The sequence below is a fragment of the Acinonyx jubatus genome, chromosome B1, assembly GCF_027475565.1.
Source record: "Acinonyx jubatus isolate Ajub_Pintada_27869175 chromosome B1, VMU_Ajub_asm_v1.0, whole genome shotgun sequence".
Classification (NCBI taxonomy): domain Eukaryota; kingdom Metazoa; phylum Chordata; class Mammalia; order Carnivora; family Felidae; genus Acinonyx; species Acinonyx jubatus.
This window is the reverse complement of record NC_069382.1, coordinates 52996946-53013102: the sequence shown is the minus strand read 5'-3', so window position 1 is coordinate 53013102 and position 16157 is coordinate 52996946. Positions and strand designations below refer to the sequence as shown.

At 34.4% G+C, this 16157-nt stretch overlaps 1 protein-coding gene across 1 annotated transcript in view; it reads right to left on the bottom strand.

The window, feature by feature from the left end:
• The window catches only part of FBXO8 (F-box protein 8), a 44522-nt gene that overhangs the window by 14210 nt on the left and 14155 nt on the right, over nt 1–16157 (bottom strand). The window contains exons 2-3 of the mRNA XM_015073158.3: nt 11056–11392; nt 7869–7995 (exon numbers count right to left, since the gene is read on the bottom strand). Of these exons, the coding sequence (XP_014928644.1) occupies nt 7869–7995; nt 11056–11384 (456 nt within the window). The 5' untranslated portion in view covers nt 11385–11392. The remainder of the gene's footprint in view (nt 1–7868; nt 7996–11055; nt 11393–16157) is intronic.

The window sequence follows — 16157 nt, the reverse complement described above, 5'->3', positions numbered from 1 at the left end:
TAAAAGCATCTTCAAAAATTTTATGACATGAAAGAAAATGTTATATAACATTAGGAATAAATGTATACTATAGTTTTGGTTCAAACTTTTGCATTTAATGTAGTGTTTCTTTTATACTCCAATATTTCAAAGGATGCTCTACAACTGAAGACATCCAAGAACTGAGGATATATTGTTTTTTAGGTTTCAGATAAAGAATTCATACTGTAGAGTGACATTGGTATTAGCAATTGCTAAATTCAGATAAGACGTGTAGGAGAGACAACTACTTTGGACATTAAGATTGAGAACTTAGATCTAGAAAGTGTTGCCAAATTTTATTGAAACTGTGGACACATCAAATAACAAAGAACATGGAGGTTATTAAGGTTGTCAGGACATGGTAAGGAAGTAACAGGTAAACAGATTTATCTTTGAAATGTTCTTAAAATATTAACACAATATTGTAAACTTGCCAGGTATATTTATTTAAATTGGCAACAAAAGTAAAATTCAAACAAAGAAAAATTTTTGCTCATTTTAGCTTTGCACATTTTAAAATTTAAGAGTTTGTAGTATGGGTGCTGTGGTACTAAAATATTCTAACTTTATTCTTTCTTCTGGTTTAAAAGTCCTAGATCAATACATTTTCCACTAATTTTTGTTTACTTTGCCCTTAGATAATTCACACTAAATGAGATAACAATATCCCCTGTGATAACTATAGAAAACAAAAGCAAAATGCATCAAGTGGTTTGCCTGATGAATAAACTATAGGATACTCTAGGTCTTAATCTCTCTTTCAATTACATTAAGACAAAAGAGGCTGGGAAATTTATTTCCCCATGAAGCTTCTAAAAGGTTTACCCTGAGTCCATGTAGTTCTATGGAGTGATTCTATAGCACGTACTCCAAGGACTCCTGAAGACAAAGGAATGGGAGGGTAGCCAAGATATGTTATGGTCAGGGCAGGGTATTGACCTGAATGACATAGGATAACGTTACCTTCTTAAATATAACACATGATTGATCAGATTAAAAAGAGATATATTGATACGTACCCATACACATGCCACGTTGCCCGCAAAAAAGTAAATGGCTTCCAATTCAGTACAACCTGACTAGTCATAATTATCTAGCCAGAGGATAATATTTAGTATCTGTGAGGCATAGTTTTTCACTTTGACTCTAATGTTAATCAAGGGGAATGGGTTTTGCCAATCACCTTGAGTATTTTAGTTGTTTTGGGTAAATCATTCCAATAAAGGAGAAAGCTTTCTAAGCTATATTCAGTGAGGGATGCCTCTCAGTGTCAACTAGCTCCTTTGCTCTGACTAAATTCTCATCAGCAAAATGGGGATAAAATTAATTTGCTAATGAAAATTAGTATTGTTTATTTTTATAAAAAATAATTTGTTCAGGATTACATATAAAACTCTTAATGAGTCTGGGTGATGATGGCGGTGATGACGATGCAGTGGAATCCTCTGGACTGCAAGCAACAGGAGCCCCAATTCAAAACCGTAAAGGATTTGTTGCCTTGTGTAACAAACAAATTGTAAAGTATTTTGGCTCCACAGTTGTTAGCCTCATGGACCCAATTCTTTCTTCCTAATGTGCTACTAGCACTGTTATTAATAGCCCTCATGGCTGCAAGATGGCTGCTTCCATTCCCGTCATTATATGCTCACATATTAGTGCCAGAAGTATACACATGGACAGGTATGTACACATACACATAGATACTCCACAGTACTACTTTTTTTTTTTTGTCTCTTTTTGAAACTTAAAATTTTCTCTGCACATATTTCCTCCAATTTACAGGCCAGAACTGAATTGCATGGATGCCATGAGAGCCAAGGGAAATAAAATTAACATGATGGTTTTGGAATCATCTGTATTCAACTTCGGAGGCTGAAAATGGATCAATCCTTTCAGCTGGTTCAAGTTCTTTACCTAGTGAGTAGCCTAAGTGATGTGATTTCAACCTTCCCCACATAGGGCTAGTGTGATTTTTTTTTTAAATTACTTTTACAATAGGATATAGCAGTAGTAGAAGGAATTTGAAGACATCTCCTGAGTTCCACTTATATCCTTCTGTTTTCCCCACTTTGTGGGGGAAACTATTTCCCACTGATAATTAGGCTTAATTACTTCAACCACAGAATAATTACTGATCCTCATTTTTTGGGGGGAAGGGTATCTTCTTTGCTCAGTGGCAGGAGGACCTAAAGTGGCAAGAAGGTCGTCTCAGCAACCAATTTGAATTGTTGTGCCTCTTATCAATACTCTTCCTTTGGGTAAGACTTCTAAACCAGTAGAGCCCAGAAATAAGAGAGGCAGAATAACAAATTTTACAAGTGGCTCACTAGTAAAACTAATGTTGCGGATGCTTGGAGACCTAGCCCAAAGCAATCTCAGTCTTTTCCTTGTCTTTAGAATTTCAGCCACAGTTGCTCAATCATGATTAACTCTAAGCCAATCATGCAATCCCTTCTATTCTGTTCCTAACTGGTCTAGGAATGTTCCCGTGATTCAGTATGTCCATTAGGAATCAACAGACGTACACTGAAGACACCTGAAAGGATAGTTTTCTTCCTAATAAGCGTAAGGAATTTGAAGAGAATTTCTTTGTGCTCTTTGTGGTGAGGATACTTTCATATGAGCATGTTATGTTTTGAGTGGTGGTGGACAACTTTTTATCAAAAGAAGGCAAAAGTAAACACACCTTGAGAATCCATGATATGATCAGTGCATCATGGAAATAACTCTGGGATAACTGCTTCTGGGTGTCTTTGGAGGTAAATAAATGTATGTGGTTAAGCCACAATTAAGTTCTCTGTTCCTGCCAGCCAGAACACCCTAGCTGATACATATAGGAAAAAGTAGGAAGTATATTTGCCAAACTCAAAGACATCTTAGTGGCCTGTCAGCATTCACTGAAAATAAAGTTAGTGGGGAGAATGAGATCAAGGATATCATGATAAATCATTTGTTACAAATTATTTGATATGAATACTTATGTCAATGCCTAAAGGCAAATATTTGAATTCAATATGCCTATCACGTTTGTTGTCCTGCCCTTATTTTCCAAAGTAACATTTTCTTTAACATATTAGATGACAACCAAAATCCAGAACATAGATAAATCTCTCAATCTTTCAAGACACAACTCTCAGTTTTAAGGTTTTTTTTTTTTTTTTTGTAATACTATCATACAAAAGGAACAGATATAGATTCATAGACTTTCAAAAAGAGAGAGGATTACAAGTAAAATAGGTATCAGATTAACTGTCAGCGAACAAGAGGGCATTTCAATTATTCAAGCTAGGTGTCTATCCGGTTAGGAACACATATTTATTTACACATAGTAAGATTACCGATAATCTATACTAGCATGTACAGAACGAGTCCCCTCAAATGTTATTTTACCAAAAAACCAAACAACAACAAAAAACTCCAAAAGCCACTATGTCAGATAAATTTGAATAATACTGTATACAATAACTTCCTCTTTCATATTCAAACTGTATATAAATATAATAAAGGCTCTGAAAAGTTGTTCTTTAAATAAGCCAGCTAATCATAACATGTCATTTATTAGATTGGGGAACTCTTTTGATTATCTTTTATCCTGTGGAACAATTATTCCAAAGAATACATTTGGGAAATGCTTATCTGTACATCCTGATGACACCAATTTCTGATAGGGTTTTCTATCCTTAGGAATAAAAATAGTTTTCATCATTGTTGCTATGCTATGAAGTAATGGTAATGAGCATTTTGTTGCTGTATATTAGAGCAAAAACTAAGATTTAATATCTGAGTACAAACTTCTGAGCTCCTTTTTATAATGGAGAACTACAATTTCCTGTTTATATTTTAGCTGGACAAACAACAAAAAGAATCATTATCTTTAAAATAAACTGCTTATGCATTTCCCTCTAAAATGTGTACACAGGTAAAACTTAAAATATTTCTTCTCATAATAGACTCTATCTATCCCACATCACTAATAACTATGCATAAAATTGTATGCTTGTGGGCCATCCTTTATGAACACAAAGAAAATGTGCTTGTATAGTTACAGAAAAGACTACTTTTCCCTGACCCCAATGAGAATATAAAAGACTTTTTAAAAACATGCTTACACGAGCAAAAATAAAAACTATAATATCTTGAAATTAAATCATGTTTGCTAAGAAAATGTTTCATACTAAATGGAGCTCAAGGAATATAGCTAATTGGGGGATGAGAAAAAATTACTTTATTATAATACTGCTAGCAGAATAAAATCAACACACGTAACTTGTACATGCAGGGGGAAAACAGCCTAACATAATGGATGGTTTTCAGCACATTCCTTTACTAGAATGTGGTCACCTGCCACAAAGTACACAAGCTCATGCACAAGATCAAGACTTTACATACAGCTGAGATCACAATGTCATGCAGATAACAGCAGCGTGCTAGATAATCGTACCACAAACTGTGCAGATGTTCTCCCCCACCCCATGAGCCACTGCCAGCAGTTGCTGTGGAGTTTGGTTACCCATATCCGTGACATGAACGATGTCCTTTGGAGAATCTTGTTCCCTGTGGCTGTAAGTATTCTTATTTTTATAATATTTTAATGATGCTTGCTATCAAAATGATAAGTACAGAACTAGAAATTATGGAAAAGTAGAGTTTTTATAACACTGAATAATTACACACATCATATCTCAGGTACTAACAATAAACAACACATATTTAAACATATCATCAAAGCTAATTTACTTCTCAGGCTTAAATGAACCCAAAATAACACATTTCATGACAGTGCTCCAATGAGGGCAGAAAAAAACATCCAGAAAGTACTTTCTGATTTCTAGCACTCAAAAAACTTGGCAAGAGTCATTCTAAGACCTGGCTAAAAGTATGACTCATACAGATAATTCTATATAAAAATATCTATTAGGATAACTCTTTGAATTACATGATTCCAATTCTGAAGGCTTGACTCAGATAAACAACCAAGTTGATATTGTGTATATTAGTCAATGAAATAAAGTAAAGATTATAGTCATTAAAATACTTTCCCTCATTTCTCTGTATCTACAAGTATATTCCAATGTCCTTCTTTGTCTATTTACAACCTGGGTGCATTCTGATAAAGATGGGATTCTATTTTGCTATCAGGCAACACATGCTAAGTTACTGATGTTCATAAAAGCATAGAGTCAGAATTCTGGAACCATGAGTCACTCTGAAAGGTTCAGCTCTATGCCTCCTGGCACTATGTGCCCCTTTCAGAATAGTGAATTCAATACTTCTGGAATGCTCCAGGATATCAGGCAAGGGAATGAAGAAAAAGAAAATACAGCCAACTCTCAATAATAATGGAAGGTAGGATGGATAAGTTAAATCTGAAGATCTAAAATCTTATTTTACCTAATAACTTCAATCCCCTCTGTTAGTAAACATTCGACTTAAAAAAATTTTTTTTAAGTTTTGGGAGATAAAAAGAGGTCTTTTAATTTTACCCTATTTCCTCTGCCCACCCCTCCAAACACAGTAGAGGAGGTGTAACAAGAACTCTGTAGTCTGATATATGTAGCTGCAAAGATGGAAACATATTTTGACATCTAGCTTTTCCAATTTAGATATTTAAAACTATCGATATCATATTCTACTATATGAGGGCCTATCTATGGTTTAATCTTTGCATAAAAATGATGGTTTATAATTTGTTTTAAAAATTGATACTCCTTTAGCAAGGCATGACTACTTACCATAATCAACATCAGCAGTTACATCCAACTTTTCTGACTTTGTAAATCTAAAACTCAGTACTTACCAAGTTATATTTCCCTTAGAATGTAACATTTGCAAGTGATATGAATTGGAGATGACAGTTTTACTCATTATCAGCATAATTCATGACAGGAACCAGAATGCCTTGATATATTGGACATAAAAGGTTGGCGCTGGTGTTAGCTGCCTTTCGTCATCCTTATGTACTATTCTGCCTCAGTTCCTCAGCAATCATCATTAGATTAAACTTAAGGGATTAATGAAAAATGTGTATCTTATTATAAAGTTCGTCATAAGAACGATTTTAGTTAGCTACAAGTAGTGTCTAATTTGAACAAACAAGAATAATGAAGTCTCTGAAACGATGACATTCTTCAAACATGTCAGTATAGAAGAATCTCTCATACACAGGAGCTATGCCATAGAGCACGATCAAAAAGTGACAGGCTTACTATCGCTATATATTTAGATGGAAGAGAACTTGGATTTGACCAAAAACAAAGTAAAAACATGTATTTTATGATAAAATGCATCAGAACAAAACTGCAATTAAGGGCCAAGTTACAAAACCTAAATTTATGACAGTTTAGTTTATCCATTCATTAGCCTTCTAAATTAAGAGTCCTCTATTCACCGAAAGTCGAAACAAACAGTAGTGAGAACAAATTTCTTAATTTCAATATTTATATCAGGCTTTATAATACATATGTTTTGTTATATTTGTGGTGCTAAGACATAACTGATAATGTATGCATGGTGTTATATTTTTTACTTGTGTACAAGAAAAATTTAAGAAATCGTTTGTAATAAGTGAAAATCAATTTAATATTAAAAATGTCATTTACATTGGGGCACCTGGGTGGCTTGGTCGGTTGAGCATCCCATTCTTGATTTTGACTCAGGTCATGATCTCACGGTTTGGTTCATGAGATTGAGTTCTATGTCAGGCTCTGCGCTTACAGCGCGGAGCCTGCTTGGTATTCTCTATCCCCTCTTCTCTCAGCCCCTCCCCTGCTCTCTTTCTCTCTCTCAAAATAAACTTTAAAAACATGTCATTTGTATTATGATAAGCACATTTATAAAGTCAGTATTTTTGTCCAATATTAAAATATTGTGCATGGGGGAGAAACATTTTTCTAATTCTAACATAGCAAAAGTTAAGATATTTTTAAAAATATTTTGCTGCGGGGCACCTGGGCAGCTCAGTTGGTTAAGCGTCTGACTCGGATTCAGGTCAGGTCATGTTATCATGGTGTCATGGGTTTGAGCCCTGTGTCAGGCTCTGCACTGGCAGCATGACACATGCTTGGGATTCTCTCTCATTTCCTCTCTCTCTGGCCCTCCTCCACTTGTGCTGTCTCTGCTTCTCTCAAAATAAATAAACTTAAAAAAAAATTTTTTTTACGTATATAAAAAGTATTTGGCTACATGATTTAAATAGTTCTTAATACCCCTACAAGAGATGAAAAAAAGTTGGTTTTTGAAAATTTAAATTAATGTCATTGCCAGTTATTTTATTCCACAGAAAATAAGTCACCTAGAAGCAGTAGTTCTGAGTGCTGTGTAATTTCCATTATATTTCTTTTTTTTTTTTAATGTTTATTTATTTTGAGAGAAAGAGGGAGAGTGCCAACATGGGGAGAGGCAGAGAGAGATGGAGAGAGAGAGAATCCCAAGCAGGCTTTGCACTGTCAGTACAGAGCCCAACGCGGAGCTCGATCTCACAACTGTTGAGATGATGACCTGAGCCGAAATCAAGAGTCGGATGCTTAACCAACTGAGCGGCCTAGGAGCCCCTCCATTATATTTCTAAGAATAAGTCTAATAGACATTTAAACATTTCTGAGAAAAAAAAATTTCTGATAATTTGAAATTTTCTAGGATGATAGTAAAATGAAAGTAGGGGAAAAAATCAGAGAAAGCACTGTTTTCACATTTTGATCATTCTAATATATTATAATAAGAGGTAATTAGTTTTGAATATTCAATGACCTGTTACTTTACTTGCAAGTTTATTATATTATATTGCAGCAAAGCTGAGACAAGGTGGTAATCAGGTTCAACTATTATAAATATTCAAGTTCTCCACTTACCTCCTCTGGGTTGGCATTAAAGGTGAGGCTGCCTTCATCCAACTGCATATACAATTTTCTGAAAGAAAATCCTAGAGGTGGGTTCTTATTATATATGGAACAGTGACCCCATGTGGATTTACACAACCTATAAGATGAAATCAGATGAGAAAACATTACTATACAAGTTAAATATGTATATACACGCTATAAAAGTAACATACAATAAAATTGTAATTTATAGCTCTAATGTTGAAAATGTTAACTTCTGTACTTGTTTGTTTGCCTATAGAGTATGATTGACAAATGCCTTCAATGTGGCAATTCTGATAAAGATTCTGAGTTATAAAGATTAATATTCATGAGTTTTATCTGAAGTTAAATATAACCTATTACTAATAATAGCAATGACAGATATTTATTTATAACATTTACAGAGTGCTTAGTAGATGCCAGGCACTATTTAAAACATTGAAATAGTATTAACTTGCTTAATCTGTATAACAATGCTATGATGTTGGTTTTAAAGATAAAGAAACACAGACACAGTAAGAGATTAAAAAGTTGATTTGAATCCAAGGAGTTTTACTCCAGAGTTAGCAATCTTAATCAAAACAACTAAACAGGATTAAGTTGCTATGTCTCCGTTACAAAGTAAAATTGTGTGGGGGTAAAGATTGCTAGGTAGGGAGAGAACCTTTTTTTTTTTTTTAACAATACATATAGTGACAGCAGGCAAACTAAACATAGAAATTATAAGGCTATAGCTTCAGAACAGACATAGTTGTGTGTGTCATTAAGCTTAGCTGCTTAAGATCCTGCTTCAAAATACTATTTCTTTACTATCACAATAACACATGATTGTTTAAAAATTCTCTGAAACCTAAAATGCAAATAGTTCATCTCAAAACACACTATTTTTGAGGACTGGGATAGTTGTGTCCAACTCTGTGCAAAGATTAGCTACTAGTTATTTTAAAGCTAAAGTTTTATATAATTACAATGCCCAGACATTCTGGATATATGCCATAGATCATGAAATCTAAGTGCATTACTCTAGAGACACACAAAATACTGAAATTCTATTTTAGTGCACTTTTAATGACTATCTCAAAATTATCGGATTTTGTGTGCTCAAAAACACCTACTTTTAGTAACAGACATTAAAATACTTTCATTTTCTGACATTCAATTGATTTTTGGCTCAAACTTCTTGTCACACACATATAATGTACAAGTTAAAAAGAAAAAGTTACTGTTTCAACCTGTAACATCAAAATTGTGAGGATAGTGGGTAAAATATGCAATTTAATATGAGAATAACTTCTTAATAGGTCATTTATATCCTTGCATTATTTTTAGCAACCAAATGTAGTCACTGATTCTAAAATAGTGAATTTAGGAACTTCAGAAGATTATCAATATTTTAGCAGCTTCTTTAATCCTCTAGCTTTTGACCTTTATTACTGAGCTATGTAACAGAACCTTTCAATATTAAGTACTCCACACATCCAAAGTTAAAATAAAATTAAGGTAGCCTTTAATTTAAAATTGAAGCAATTTATCACTAAGAAACAAAAATCCAAGTGTCATAAAAACAGGCATAACAATGTGGTAAGAATAAAGGAAGCACTTCTTCTAGAAAAGAACACCAGATTTAAATCCCAGATGAAGAATACATTCTGAGTGAATTCAGATCAGCTTAGAAATAAGCTTTTCTTTTTTTCAAAGTTCATATACAGAATTACAAATTAAGCTTGCTAGGAATACTAAAATGCAGAAAAGAAATTTTAAATAAATAATGAGCCAGTTTTAAAGTATTTTTATTTGTTCTTTTGCCAGTTAGGGAATTAATCACTATAATTTAAACACTACGAATTAATAGAATTTCCTCTTACGTCCACAGTACCTAAACTATAACACGACGATGAGAGAATAAGATGATGCTGATGATTTTTATCTATGTAGAGGCTGAGAAATTATATAATACTGTAATTTTGTAGCATGAGAAAGCCTCAATTAGAAATGCCATTGTTGGTAATGCCTTTTTATTAGAGTTTGACTATTTGGATAATTTATTAATTCTCTCATTAGATTTTCATTTTCATTTAGAAATTATTTATAGTCACAAAAAGACCTTTGTTTTCAGATATGTTTTACATGATTAAAGTCCCATTAAAAAATGAGACTTAAAAAAAGAAAAAAAGAAAAGAATGAGACTTAAATGAACCTTAGTAAAGAATGCTAGAAAGCTCAATAGCCAATGATTCTTTTAGGTTTGGTAACATTTTCACACCCAAGTATATGATGCTATGTAAGGAGTAATGTCGGTTCCATAAAACAGATTCTACTCCAAACATTCTTAAATTTATAGGTTAAATTTAAACTGATATAATCACTGCTATAATTTCTATCATCTACCCTCACTTCAGCAAGGAGATTATCTCCTTGCCTTCTACTATCTGACTACTTCATTGATGAAATATTGGTTAGAAAAAATAAAAAGTAGATGAAACATTTAAAGTTCATGTTAATGAGCACCTATGATAGAGGAAATACATAAATAAGTAAACACACAATCTTCATACGGGAAGCACAAACTATACCAGGGACGTAAACACTCTAAATTTTGGATTACAAATTCTCACTTAATTTGTAAGTTTTAGATTTTTTAATTTTTAAGGTAATCTCTGCATCCACTTACAACCCCGAGATTTTCAAAATTTCTATTTACCCATGGGGTTTTTTTCTTTAAAAGAAATTTTTTTGTGTTTCTTTTTGAGAGTGAGAGAGACAGAGCATGAGCAGGGGAGGGGCAGAGAGAGGGAGACACAGATTCTGAAGCAGGCTCCAGGCTCCGAGCTGTCAGCACAGAGCCCGACGCGGGGCATGCGCTACTGACTGAGCCAGCAGGGCACCCCAACAGCTTGTATTTTTAGATTAAACTGGTCATTTCTGATTTACAATAACTGCCACCTCCTGACTGGTTACTTCTAACTGTAAAATTTTCTTTTAAACTGTCCTTTTCCCACTACCAAACCTGACTGTGATGATAACTCCATGTCTTTCCAGATTTTAATAAAGGGCCAAACTACAAACCAGGTTTAAAAGAAATACTTCATAATGCATATACATCCATTACAAAAAGAACATGCAAGCACGGTTGTGTTTAGAGATGCCCGAATCAAATGTGTCAGGTTGAACTCACCCTTGCCAGAGAAGTTCATCATTTGCAAGGTCCTGCCAAACACATGAAGCTAAGCAGAGGTCAGTCGCATTCAGGTAGGACAAGATGGTAAAGCTTAGCTCAGGGGGCAACATTTCCAAATTAATGAATCCTTCCTGTTCTTTAGATTTCCGTGCCTTCAAGAGGTGATATATATCGATGCCTCCTTGGACCTGTTTCCGATGACTGGTGTTAGAAATGCTGCTGGCAGCCATCCTCCTGCTCTGCTCTCTGCTGAGGTAGCCTTGCTCACTGTAACCTTCGTGCTGTAGCTGCTGGTTTCTGGCCACTCTCCACAGCCCCTGACCCATCTGCAAGCCTGGGAGAAAGCCAGAATGTATTAAGAAGGTTAACTCTGACCCGAAGCACTAATTTACCAGAATTAGCCTTCCTCATTAAAGCATGTTAAAAGGAGTAGTAGATTACAAAGAAGAGCTGGAACCTCCTGAGTACAAAACTTCGACACAGAAAGTTGCGGAAATATTTGATTTGATATCAAATCACCTTTATCCCAGTTTGCTAGCTGCTTTTAAAGTCCACAGGTGACATAATCATTTTTCACATGGTGAGATTTAAAAGTTACTGATGTCCTAAAGACTCTTACAAATTATAATTATGTGGACTTATGGGCCAGTATTAAATGCAGCTCTGATCAGAGCACAGGACTTTAGTTAAAAGGCCTCTAGACCCTGCTTTTTATCACAACTCGGGCTAAGCTAAGCTAGCCCCTTTTAACCAAACTCCCAGATGCATAACAGCTGTGAAACAGGCTTTTCCTTTCATTCTTGCCAGTCTACACTTAAGTTGTAGACTGTAATAAAATGTAACATAGGCCCTGAAGTCTAATTCAGAAACCTTATAAATTAGACACCTAGAACTCCGTGATAAATAGCTTAGTAATGACTATTTGGTTTTGTTGTTTCTTTAAATAAAAATCAGAATTTAAACTGATTTTCCAGTTCTTCTCCAGACAGACCCATGGATTCCTCAGAGGCACCTGGAAAAAGGTAGGAGAAGAAGAAGATGTGCCCCGGGCCTCCTCTACCTTCACTTGACCTCCAAACCAGAGCGGCTCTACATTTATCTGTTAGAAATATTGGACTGCCGCTATACAAATATTAGGAAACTACTGGCCTAGGCTTCCTATTTGATCTTGGCTTTAAAATAAGTAACTTCTCCCAGGCTAATAAGTTTATTGAGAAAAATGAAATCAGGAAGAGCTTTTAACTAACACAGATATTCCATGATCTCTTTTCCAAAATATTCTTGTTTTACAAACCCAAGTTGACTGCTAATATATATGTATGTGCATGCAATTTAAAAATTGGGAGAAAAAACTATTTTTCATATAAAGTCATTAAAGTAACTTTCATAGCATCATGTAACCTTAAAATAGTTTTAATGAGCTGTTTACAATGAGAATTAACAGAAAAAGAAAGAAAGAAAAACACCATGGGTGAATAGAAATTTTGAAAATTCTTAGGAATTTGAAAATTGAATAGAATTTCAAAGAATGTCAAAGATATTTTTTCAGGATTTAAAGAGGCATGATCCACATTTATGTTTGCTGAGTTATTGGCTATTATTTAGATAATGAACACTGTAATAGGTTACTCATTGATCAAAACAGAAAAATAGTCCAGGATAATTTTTCACTCTTCCTCCTTACAGTTGACTGCTTGCAACCCCAACAGCTTAAGGTATAAAGGAATGAGGGGTACAAAGAGAAGGAACATATTAATAATTTTCAAACGTGGGGAGATTTATTTACAAAGAAACCACAAGAAATAATCTTTTATCCCCATAACACATACGACAATAACGGTTGGTGATTAGAATATAATAATTAAATTTGTATTTTTTTAATTTTTTTTTTTTTTACATTTACTTATTTTTTGAGAGACATAGACAGAGCACATGTTGGGGAGGGGCAGAGAGAGAAGGAGACACAGAGTCCAAAGCAGGCTCCAGGCTCCGCCGTCAGTACAGAGCCCGATGCGGGGCTTGAACCCACAAACCGCAAGACCATGACCTGAGCCGAAGTCGGACACCCAACCGAGTCATCCACGCACCCCAAATTTGTATTTTTTATATAGGCTCTTAAGAGATTGAACAGACAAGCTCCAGAGCTGCAGAAAATATTTACAAAACACTTATCTAACAAAGTACTGGTATACAAAGAACTTTAAAGTCAACAATAAGAAAACAGTCCATGTAAAAATTTGCAAAAAATCTCAACAGATACCTCACCCAAAAAAAGATATATAGATAGCAAATAAGCATATAAAAAGACACTCCACATGTTATTCTACAATCTCAAACCAAAACAATGAGATAGTAAATACCATACATATTAGAATACTTGAAATCCAAAACACTGACAACACCAAATGCAGGCAAAGATGTGGGAATGCAAAATGGGACACTTTGGCAGTTTCTTACAAAACATGCTTTTACCATATGACCCAGCATTTGTGATCCTTGGTATTCACCCAAATATGTTGAAAATTTATGTACACATAAAAACCTTCACACAAATGTCTATAACATCTGTACTCACAATTATCAAAACTTGTAAGCAACCAAGGTGAGTGCATAAACTGTGGTACATCCATACACTGAAATGTTTAGGACTAAAAGAAATGAACTATGAAGCCATAAAAAGACAGGGAGGAAACTTAAATGCATATCACTAAGTGGAAGAAAATGATCTGAAAAGGCTACATAATGTACGATTCCAATAATTTGACATTCTGGAAAAGGCAAACTACAGAGAATAAATATGATTAACACAGAAAAATAAAGAATATCGACAAAATTTGTAAGGAATTTTAATTTTGGTTAATGTTTAAGTACGCCACGCCATACAACAACGTAAGCATAACTTAATTTTGACAACCATAACATTTCAAAATGTTCAAATGTTTCAAAATGATTCAAAATCATGAAGAAAGGTATTTTATTTCCATCACGGCTATTTCTGTTTATCTTAGCAAGAAAATATCTAAAATCATGTTGCCTGCCAAGGTCATTTAGCATATCTTATCCTTTCTGATGATTACCTATATTTATTTTTCTCTTTTGCTTTTGTACCACTAAACAAATAATACAACATGGTAACTACAATGTTTGAAATCTCAAGATTTAAGGCATTTAATACCAATTTCTGTGTATTTTCCCTACAGCATCTTTCTGGTTAAGCAGCTGTTAAGCAGCTGTTGTTAGTCTCAGGGATGTTGCTAGGGAACACAGAATCAGGGTGATTTCCCTAGGCTCTGGACTTTAATGGGGATCGCTTAAATTGAGCACTGGATAATGTGATTCAGAAAGCATCCGGCAGGTAGAAAGAGGTAAAGCTAGCAGCTGGCTCTTGGGTTGGGGGTGGAAATTTGAGGCTCATATAAGCATAATTCAGACAAAGGAAACTGCATTTTCTATTCTCCTACTGAATAATGCCACAAATTGCCCTCTTGGAATGTCCCTTTCTTTTAGGGGCAGTTCTTGATACTGGGAAAGAACATAAAACGATAAACCACTTGGGGAAGATTCATATCATAAATTTATGCTTTGGAGAAAGGAAAGGGTGTTTCTAGAGTTCTGTCTCCATTCCCCATCATCCTTAGGATAATAGAGATGTGGAATGTGGGTGGACTGTCAGAAAAGTGCTAAAACTCTCAAAACAACACAATATCCATTGCAGAAGCTGTGAACTGAGTCATGGAGGGACCACAATGTTGTGGACTCTGAAACTGAACAGACCTGAGTTTAAAATCTGGACTCCACTAGTTATTACTTACAGAGGACCTTGGGGGAATATACTTGACTATTCTAAGCTTTAGCTTCTTTATATGTATGTGATCATTTGCATATTACATAATAGTAATATCTATAGTTCAAAAGATCATTGTATTGAATGAGATAATGCTTATAAAGTTCATTCCACACCTAATAATCAAGAAAATATCAGCTATCAGTTTGTTGTGAAAAGATTTTCATAAAGTGAAATTGATGAGCACTTTGGCAAAACTTATTTAATGGCACTTCAATTGTCCAGATGTTATGCCTGCTTAATAAACTCATTTGTTCATGCTGATGCACACTATTCTTCATCTCTTTTAGTTACTTCATATTTCGGCCATGGTTATTCTTTCCCTCATAAATGCAGTTGTTTATATTGATGACCAAACCAACCAACCAACCAACCAACCAACCAACCAACCAACCAACCAAGTAAACCCAAACCTGAAAAACAAAGAAGACTGTGTTGTGTCCCCTAAACAATTTCAAACCTCGGCATGCCTTATGATAGTGCCACTAACAAGGCCTGAAACAGGTCCTTGTGTTATTACTAGTAATCTGTCAACATTTGGTGCTAAAAGAGATATAAAATATGACAGTTTCATGCTGGGGTCTTACATGATGTCAAATTCCTGAAAATAGTTATCTGGACTGACTTCAAAGTACAAAATATTCAGATTTGTCTTAAAGTTTTCATAAATGTTAGTATAAAGATTTTCACAATTTAAAAACAGCATCATAAAAGATATAATACTCTGTCATTTGTGCCAATTCAGTCTAAGAAACATCAAGCTGCACAGTGGAATCACTGAATATACAAAGAGTTTAAAATTGAAAAAAAATAACCACCAAAGAAGTCTGTGTATTTGAAATAAATAGTTTGGGTATAAATATAGATTTTGTGATGAAATCACTGCTGATAATTTTATTCTCTCAAAACAGGTTGAGAAATATAGATACTTACTCCTAGGAAACAGTACTCTTAAGAGCATAGTTAGTCTATTCTATGCACAAATAAAAGAAATATGGTCAATTCTTGTAATCTGTGGTAGTTTGGTGGGATAAAGTCACTGCATACAGTGAATTAGCAAATACTAAACCATTGTTCCTAGCAGATATATGCCGTTAGGTTACTACAGCCTCTCACTGCATTTTTGCCAACTGATGAATACATAATCTTGCTTTATGCATATTTCTGTTTAAAGACATCTTGTTTAATATACATTGTTGATTCACTAAGATTGAACTCACCAAACCTGATCAGAGCTCATCTAACACAGGCATTT